General features: G+C 35.3%; 1 protein-coding gene across 2 annotated transcripts in view; it reads left to right on the forward strand.

The window, feature by feature from the left end:
* The window catches only part of focad (focadhesin), a 101455-nt gene extending 91630 nt beyond the window's left edge, over positions 1 to 9825 (forward strand). For both annotated transcript variants that reach the window (XM_088632027.1, XM_088632036.1), the window contains exons 36-44: positions 239 to 367; positions 1505 to 1620; positions 2682 to 2942; positions 3599 to 3688; positions 4478 to 4655; positions 5923 to 6020; positions 6706 to 6951; positions 7278 to 7353; positions 8133 to 9825. In XM_088632027.1, the coding sequence (XP_088488153.1) occupies positions 239 to 367; positions 1505 to 1620; positions 2682 to 2942; positions 3599 to 3688; positions 4478 to 4655; positions 5923 to 6020; positions 6706 to 6951; positions 7278 to 7353; positions 8133 to 8206 (1268 nt within the window). In that variant the 3' untranslated portion in view covers positions 8207 to 9825. The remainder of the gene's footprint in view (positions 1 to 238; positions 368 to 1504; positions 1621 to 2681; positions 2943 to 3598; positions 3689 to 4477; positions 4656 to 5922; positions 6021 to 6705; positions 6952 to 7277; positions 7354 to 8132) is intronic.
* Positions 9826 to 10060: the final 235 nt, after the last annotated feature.

A 10060-nucleotide genomic window follows, 5' to 3' on the forward strand; every position in this document is an offset into this window, starting at 1 on the left:
CATGTTGTAAACAATATTCTCAGGTTCTCATTAAAAAGACATCGAAACATGAATTTTATTCCTGAGAGACAAATGTGAGGAGTCTTATACTGCATTATAAAGCCCCCTTTCTGTACTTTAGTGAGAAAGTAATGCACCTGGGGGTGTTTCGCTTCTGTTAAGTTGGCATTGTTGAGGATTGACTGTCTTTTGGTAATTTTATTGACTTATTTTCCCATGTATCACTGTCTTTCTCTAGGTCCAGAACACCTGCATCCCAAACTGGTGAATGTGGTACTGGGACCACTTGCTTCAGTGGGCAGTAGCTTCCAATATCCACCGGTCAACTGGGGGGCAATTCTGTCTCCCTTAATGAGACTCAACTTTGGTAACACAGTACTTTTCATTATGTCAAGCATCAGATTCTTTTATTATTTAATACCGCATTCTTCAACTAAATAATTTATTGAATCTACTCACAATGTTTTTACATTTTAGGCTGCTTTACCTTCTTTGAAATAATATAAATAATATACAATTGCTTAATAAAAATACATTGGATGGCAATCTTATGTGCATTGTAAACAGAGAATGACATTTTTCCCTAAATCTTTCACAAAGCACAAATAAGAATTTCTGACTTGAATGGTATGATTCTGTGTTTAACATACTGCATAATTTAGTATGTAATAGTAAATAATAATAAAGACCTTTTCACAAACTTATCACCAAATAAATATCTTTTATTTTAATCACTTTTAATCACAAATTTTTGAAGATTTTTTTCTTACTAATACCATTTTTAACCCTAAGCTACTATTTCCATGTTTTCTTACTGCTTTGCTAAAATATGCCAGGAAATTGCCGTTGCTGATAATTTAAGATCCTCTTCTTTCTTAGATTAGCTAAAAATTATTAATGTTTTTTTATCAATGTATACTTATTTCAAGAGCATGATTGAGAACAAAATGTGATATAGTTTAAAAACGTTATTGTAGTCTGTTTGCAAGCAATACTAAAATTCATCTGGTGAATCAAATGAATTGATACAACTTTTGTTACTGAAGCACAGTTTCTGTGCACCTTTGTACACCAAATTTAGCAGACTTTTTTTTAATTCTGTTTAATTTTTGTTTTTAATTAGAAGTTAAAATGTGATGTTTGTTTCTAACATCCAATACAGGGTCGTGGTGAACCCGAGCTGATTCCGGGAATGCACAAGTTACTCTATGGATACCAGTCCATCACGTGGCAGATAGAAACACAAACAGACACACACACTCACACCAGGGCCAGATTTACCAGAAGCCAATTAACCTACCAGTATGTTTTTGGACTGTGGGAGAACATACTGTACATCTATGTCCACGTAGATAGCACCCCAGGAATTGAACCTAGGGCCTCAGTGCTTCACAGAAGCAATGCTAACCACTGCACCACCAGGCCGCTCCAGTGTCAATGTATTTATTATCATTGCCTACAGATTACTTTTAAATCTCATCAGGTTTTATGATTTTTTTTGTAGGCGAAGAGATCCAGCACCACTGCATTGATGTGGCTGTCACGCAATGCCAGTCCTCCCAGAGTGCCTCTATGTTTCTCGGCATGTGGCTAATACCACCACTTGTCAACAGCCTCAGTGTAAGTTATTGTACTGACATGTCATTTTGTGGATGTTGAGTGGCTGTAGAGCATTCATGAAGAGATTTGATGAGGTGCATCCATCACTTATCTTAGAAACAATCACATGAGTAAGACAGACCTGAAGAGACCACCTCTAGTCTGTAACCTTTCTTATTTGAAACAATGAGAGTTAAACAGTTCGCTTTCACTCAGACTGTGTTGTACAGATGTCGAGATTGAAGTTTGCAGAGGAGGAGCACAGCTTTCAGAGTATACCATCTCCTCAAGACCTTTTGCAAATTTAAAAAAGAACTTAAATGAACGGAAAAATTGTAAACACCTAAAAAAAACATCTTATACATAAATATTTTATGTATAATTAATTCACATTTTTTTACATTTATTTAAAGTTGGTGAACGTGGCCCCGATAAAAGCAGATTATATCTTATGATGGTTCACATACAGTACATTTGCAGAGCTTTGGTTAATTATCCAGACTATAAAATGTAGAATGTTAATGCATAACACTGGTGACAAAGGTTGTTGAAATAAAACCGATAAAAAGGTGTGCCTTTTTTGATGCTGAGGACTAGATGCAGACATACAGTACCCAATGATTTAAAAACTGAGACACTCTACAGCAGTGGTCTCCAACCCTTGTCCTTGACCAGTTCAGTTAGATGTATAGCAATTGGAAACACATTGATGAATAAGCAAGTAATCTGTTCACTTAAGAGAACTCTGGTCCTTGAAGGTTGATTTGGTTTCTCAAATGGTGTCTCAGCTACTTAATTAAAAAATATCTGCCTAATTGAACATAATGAAATTGTGATTTAATGGTAACATATAATATCTTCTAGAATGGGGCCTTCATAAACTGGGCTAAACCCCTTGCTCTGTAAGTTGCTAAAAATAAGAAAAATAAAAATGCAGTTAGTGAAACACTAACCTTTTGTGTCTAAATCTTTTGTGCCCGAATGGTGAAATGTGGCATTTCACCAATGATGAAAAAAGAACAACAATGTTTATGAGAGAAAAGATCATTTGAAAGTGTTTGTTAATTTGGCTTCTTTTCTAGCTCAAAACAAGAGCCTATCTATACAAATCAGTGTCTGTGTGGATGAAGCATGTGCCCGATGACAAGCTGCAGTCATTTGTGGAGGTGCTTGGAGTACAGCACCTCACAGCAAGCAGCCGGCAGCAGAGCCCTGCCCTGTGTGTGGCCGTCCTGGAGGGGCTGGAACAAGCCATGAAGCTCCCAAATCCCACACAGTTCTGCTGGGGTGTGCTACGTTCCACCACAGAGAGAATTTTCATGCTCCTGCCAGATGAAGTTCAGGTATTCCCTGAGGAATTTTAGAATTCTTCAGCAACACTTATGTGTACGATATCTAAAACATAGATGATGCATGCAATGGGCTGTGACAGGCAAGAAGAGCAAAGCTGTCTTGAATTTTGATTGGTCAGTTATGTTGTTTTCTAATTTTTTTAAGTGCCTAAACAAATAGATATATACAGATTATATTCCAAAGTCTCATTTTGAGAGTGTCTTTTGAAAATTCAGATACAGTATAAACCAAATTGAACAAAAAACAAAATCAGGAATAGCATTCATCTATCCTTGAGCATTCCATTGCAGTTATAATTTCTTATTTCAGTTACATTTACTGTTTAAGGTAATATGACTTTTGTCTATCTCAATGTTGATATCACAGAAGGGGATGAATACATTTGAGCTCAAACCATGTATTTTCTAAACTAACTTTTTTGCCTTAATTTACAGTTCTGTCAGAATTAACTATCATCTTAAAGGAAAATGGCTGATCAAAAAGTGATCAACAAATCTTCATCATACAGGAAGGATGAAAAGAGTAGCACAATAAAAACTGGCTTAAAATTTTACACAGCAATTATATTGCTATTAACTTTAAATGCTTGCATTTGTTCTTTAACATTGGTCAGTTTCACATTATTATTTTTCTGTTATTTTCACAGGACAATGAGGTAGAACTCTACGTGAGGATTGCTACATGCCTGTCAGAAATGGAAGACACAGAGATAGACAGGATAACTCGAGTCACTAAGGTAAACCATTACGTCATCTGAACCTGTAATTATTTTCCATTTACGCCTCTGTCAAAGGTTTTGAGATCTGAAATGTTTGGGCTCACAAGTTTTTCAAAAAAACAGTTTTTATTACATTTTAAGTAAGTATAAGTATAAAAGTATAAAAGTTTTTTTTTTTATTGGAAATTGAAAACACACTTAATTAAGCAAATTCCATATTCAGTTAATTTAATAAGGAATGAAAAGTTTCCTCCAATGGTTTGAACTCTGTTCAATCCAAGAAGTTACAACAAAGTAAGACTTTATTAAAATTATTTTCTGGTACATAATGACAAATTTTCCTCTGGCGGTGTATTTGACATTGATAAAAATGAAAGAGTTATGACTAGCAAGTTACAATGAAAAAACATTGTGTTTCATGGGATAGTAACAATGAATAATTGCTTACACTTATAGCTTATATAGCACTTTTCTGGACACTCCACTCAAAGTGCTTTACAGGTAATGGGGACTCCCCTCCTTCACCAATGATATGCAGCATCTTGTTCACTTAATTTGTTTTTCTCTTTAGCCATTTCTTTACCTACACATCTGTTTGAATGGTTATATGTTGGTCTAGCTATCTACCTTTCTCCATATACTGTACAGCAGTAGTTATGTCTCTCTTCTTGCAAAGAACAAAGAATTGTAAATGTTCTGATGTACTAGCACTGTGAATGGCAGCTGTGTAGTCAGGATGAAAAAAAAGGTGGAAGCCCGATTCAGTTTACCTGGTGTCAAGTTGCTAAGCTGATCTGTCTGTTGCAGGCTAACCTTGTGAAGACAGGCTTTACCATGGCATACCTGGTCTCTCAGGGCAGGGTCCCGCTTCTGGGTCTTAATGATGTAATTGCGGCTGCGATAGGAAGTTGTCATCAAGAGGCAGTCAGCTCGCTGCTGGTGCGGAGTTTCTATCAGTCACGCCTCGCAGCCAGTCCTAACACGGGTAAGGATCTGAACCGCTGGATCCCATGGCATTGCCCCAGAAGTAATATTGCCTTTGGTTTCCTCTTGGAAAATTAGTGTAACACTTTTTTCTTATCTACATTTGCCGAGCAACTGGTGGGGAAGTACACAGAGACATTCCAGACCACCTCACCATTGTTATTCACACAGATAAGCATTTATGTTCACCTATATTAGAGGAGACAAACTCATTTGTTATGGTGGGTCAGATGTGATGCGATTCAAATGGGCAAAAGCCATATCTTGTGTAACTTATCAGAATAGCAGACACAACCATGATCTAGTGTTGTTTGTTTGTAGTATTTCTTAGTTTTGGTGTTTGTTATAATGGCATACCTCTGTTTAAGAAGTTATGGAAAAGTCATGGAAAAGTTTTGGAATTTTGTTGATAAAAATGAGTGGGAACCCTGTGATAGGATAGTTATTAGCAAAAATTAAAATAAGATTTAGTTCTAGTAATTGTTTCCATAACCTTATATGTAAAATAAGTCGAATTAATTGATATATACTTGCTTGATTCAGTTTTCCCATCCTTTTTATAAATGGGTAGTACTGTACATTAGCAGTTCCCCAGTCCATGGGTACTTCCTCAGTCTCATGTAACTGTTGGAACAGTAGGACTGTGTAAAGCGGTAAATACATTGATGTTAAAACTAACTTTATTTGTACAGTTATTGCTTTTGCTCTTTGACAACATCTACCTGTTGTACAAGTCAAACATAGACTTTCCATTCCTTTAAATTTAAATTTCTCCACTTCTCTTCAACTACACAACATTCAGGGAGTTTCCTTTATACTGTATGTAACCCTGACATACAGTATATTTTCCCACAATAATGTATGCGCTCAGAAATGTGCTTGAGCGCGTTGTATGCTCTGTCAGTGCGTAGGTCTGTCAGTCCCATTTTCATAGGAGATGGTCCAGTGATCTCCCTGCAACCCAACCTGTCGCTCTTTCCATGGGTCATCTCCACCTTCCAAGTCCCTCTGCCCTCCCTGTTTCCTTCAGTTGGGGCATGACAGTTGAACTTGTGTTGTTAAGTGTGAGCACTGTAAAGTTACAATGTATATGCAGAAATGCTGTTGCACTGTTTGTGCACCAAGGTTCTATAACCGTGGATCAGATGTCATCTAAGCAGCCCCTGTTCCACTGGATTGTAGCCAGTTCTAATTTGGCCTGTAAGACAGCCTTTTAACCCCCTGTTTGATCCTTACACAGTCATTGTTATGTCCTTTTTTTATCCTAGGTGTTCTTAAAAGAATGGAATGGCTTTTGGAGTTAATGGGTCACATCAGAAATGTTGCTTATGGGTCAACCCCTGTGGAGAATGGAGATGTTAAACAGGTATAACCGGAACAGCACCCAATTCCTCATGTAGGCCAGATCATTCTGTGATTCTATCCATAAACGCATCCAAGGTCTACTAGTGAGAGTATTTGGAGTTGCCCCATAGGATCTGAATGCTTTATACACAGTTGTATAAAATAAGTATGCATGCCTTGATACCACTGGGTGTTAAAATGTAATTTGGTTGAAGTGCGTTTGCTAATGACTCTATGACAGCAGTAATGTAAACCCAAAATGTTGTATCATTGCAATAATCCAAATGTGTGTATTAACTCAAAAGATCTTATTCTGAGAGGTTGATATGTAATTTATAAATATATAAGTGCTTTTAATTTGCCCATCTACAGCCTAACAAAGCAAGTCTTCTGCAGTATTTATTTTGTGTTGTTGTCATCCTAATAGCAGAGTTATGTAAAAAGGAGACGGATGTTGTCTGAATCTGGTTCAGAAAACAGGGCATGAAAGGCCATCCATAGAAGATATAACAGTCATTTTGCAGTTCTGATCATTCAAAATGTTTTGAAAACGAATGTAATTAATATAACTGAAGGAAGGTGATCAAATAAGCCTTCACTATCAGGACCAGATGCTTAGTTCCTGAATTGTGAAAGACAACAGGAAAGGTAAAGCATGTTTGGTGTTGGCTGTCTTTTCCCTAACCAAGCATTTGTTTCCTATTTAGGCAACAGACTTCTTGTTGCAGCTGTTCTGTGCCGCAGTTGTGTCGTGGGCTGACCATTCCTTGCCACTGCTACTCGGAATAGGAGCTAAATGGCTGCCTTGGAAAGAAGACAATGCAGTGCCCAGCTCACCTCGTTTTGTAAACTCTTCAGCCGATGAGCAGTTAGCTTTGCAGTGCTCTAAAGGTCTTCCATATAGTATCCAGCTGTTGTTGGCCAAAGACCCATGGAAAGGCCAGACTCATAAGGTATCACTCTAGACTTTGTGTCCCGTTCTACAGTGTGAGCTGTGTTGGATAGTTAATGTGCCAACAAAAGACAGTAATATCCTGTCACAATAACAGTACATCTACAGTAGATGTGAAAGTAACACCTTCAACTTTTGATATTTTATTTGTTATTCTTACGTTAACAAGAATAAATGTCAGTATAAGAATCATTAAAGTAAAAACAATGTCAGTGTAAAAATGTTTTCATTATTGCTCCTTAACTCATAATTGGAATGATCGTTGCCTTCGGTTGTTAATGCAGCTTGGGTAAATGAGCAGGACATTATTTTTTACTTGTTCTTTAGTTTATAGACTGGTTCTTCAGCATACTGGAATGTCCAAAGCAAGGCTTATCAGAAAGATCCATCAGAACTGTAAAAGGTAAACCTCCTTTTTTCGAATATCATGTAATGGACATGTAAACAAAAACAATTGTTGGGGGGTTGTGTTTTGTTTAACTCCACACCAATAGAATTAAAATGTACAAACTAAGCGTTAAATTTTTTCGTGCATAGTGGATATACAGTATAATAAATGATGCTTTAGTACAACAGATTTGAATTACATTTTTTAACTAAAAGTACTAATTCAGTTTTGGGGAGCAACAACAGCTCCTGGGAATAAAGATAATGTACCTATCAATCTGGCATCTACATTATGCTAGAGATAAAAAGCAAGCTAACTGGCTGCTGAATTCTCAACATATTGCAGTTTGTTCAGTGTGGATATAGTGTTTATATATTCCAGAGAGATAATCAGTAATAATCAATAATAGAATTGCAATAATCACTTCTAGAAAAGACAAATGTGTTAAATATATTTTCTGCAACACTCAAAGACAGCATAAGAAGCAGTCTGGCAATATTTCTGAGATGGAAGAGTTATATTTTTACAATATTCTGAACATTAAGGTCAAAAGTTAAGCCAGAGTAAAATATCACCCCTAAATTCTTCAATTTTAGTTGAAATTCAAGTACTGTATAGTGCCAACAGATAAGGTTACTGCATTGGCTTTCCATAAGAGATGGGAGGAGCCAAATAGCATGACCTGAGATTTGTCACAGTTTAAGTGAAGGAAACCATGAATCATTTAGATTTTTCTATGTTTTAACATTGATTTACAGTATTAACGAGCCTCTAACTTATTTCTTTCCCAACAGGTGCTTTACTAGCCTTAAGATATCTTCCAGAGTTCAAGAAGAAAGTTGTGTGGACCAGAGCTTATGGCTGGTAGTTAATACACCATCTACATTTTGACCAAGAACAGACTCTTAGCATTCATAACGCTTCTATTTTGATACACAGCAAGTATTTCAAGATCATCTGGAGAACATCTGATCGCCTCATTCAAGTCGACCATGACTATTGCATGTGCATAATGTGATCTGTCCTATGGGGTGAGATATTAACATACCTACAAAAGCATGGATTGGAGCTTTGAGGAATAGCTCATGGCCACAGCTTTTATGGATCCCAGAAAACAATTATGGAAAAGTTACTTAAAGGACTTTAATAATGGATCATGTTATTATTCAGTCAGATGTAACGTAGTATAATAAACAGAATTACTTATTTCAGCCTTTATTCTTGACTTCTGAAATTTAAAACTGCAATTGAAAATTCTGACTGTTTAAATACAAAGCATCTTGAATAGAGTTTAATTTAAGCACAGATTTAAACTGAGTTTTTCTTTTATGTACAGAACACAAAGTCAGTTTAACGATATCTGTAAATTCCTTGCAGTGATCTTAGTACAACGTTCACAATCTTTTAAAGGTCAAAATGCAGTGGAAAACGTTCACATATTTAAATTGTGCAATAAAAATATAACCCCTAAACCATCAATGCAATAAAATTATTAGATTAACAACAGATTATAAACAATAAAACTATTTTGAAAGATATTACTTCAGCTAAAATATGTTAAAAAATGATACAGAACCTTCGTAATGATGCAAATGTAACTGATTCTCCCAGTCTTCTTTTAAGTTAAGGTAAGAAATAATAAACTACAAATAAATATATGAAAAGACTAGAAGACATATGATTTGTAGTTACCCACAAGTAATATTGTTCATAATCCTTTCCAGAACATAACAGCCTCCTAGCGCTTTGATTTTTCATCTGCCAGTTAGAAACCTACCAAAGATATTATTGTTGTAGAAATAATCAGAAAAAAACATTCTGGTATATGCTTTCATTCTTTACTTTTATTTTTATTATATTCCCACCAAAAGTAAACATGGTTTACTTTTTACCAGATGTTTTTGTGTTTCGTGCCTGTTATCGAATTAAGCCATGCTGTAGTGCAAGAATTTGCTAAAAAATGTAAATATCCTTCATATTGGGCACTTGCAGTTACCAAAAAGTTTTTTTGCACCTTTCAGTCCCTAGAGAAATATTTATTGTATTGCTTGTATTACGATAGGTTTTAATGTCCTATAAATAGTACCATATATTTCAAAAAGTATTTATCCTTATATTTAACTAAGGGCTGTTCTGAATTAACTGGATTTCAGACCATGGCAGATTTCACAATTAATTATAAAATGTTTAAAAATACATTAGGGAAGTATATCTCTATTTTCTTGAGATATACAGTACCTAGAAAAATAATAATAAGCAGTAGAATTGACTCAGTCCTAAAGAAATCATATAATAAGTCATATATATACTTAATGAATATGACAGTTTTACATAAAAACAAGCAATATTTCTGCTCTTAGCGAAAAATGTATTACAGTGCAATTTTTTTTTTTATTGCAGTGGTAATTACTGTGTATATGCATTTGCCAACTTTTTTTCTCGTAAGAATATCTTATGTTCTTCATTAAAGATAATATGAGTGTAAAAGCAAGATTATTTGTGTTCAGTTTTAAGTTACAGCAAAAAATGTTGCACAGTCATGTATTACTACTGATACTTTGATTTGAGTTAGCTGGAGTGGGCAACACACAAAATATACATATTTAATACAACTAACATTAAGAACTGAAAATAGTGCATTCATGTTTCTAGCGAAAGTGAATGTTTATACAAATGTTTATACAGATGGGAAAACACAACAATGAATCAGACAATGACACTA

Source organism: Lepisosteus platostomus, chromosome 1 (genome assembly GCF_059453375.1).
Source record: "Lepisosteus platostomus isolate fLepPlt1 chromosome 1, fLepPlt1.hap1, whole genome shotgun sequence".
Classification (NCBI taxonomy): Eukaryota; Metazoa; Chordata; class Actinopteri; order Semionotiformes; family Lepisosteidae; genus Lepisosteus; species Lepisosteus platostomus.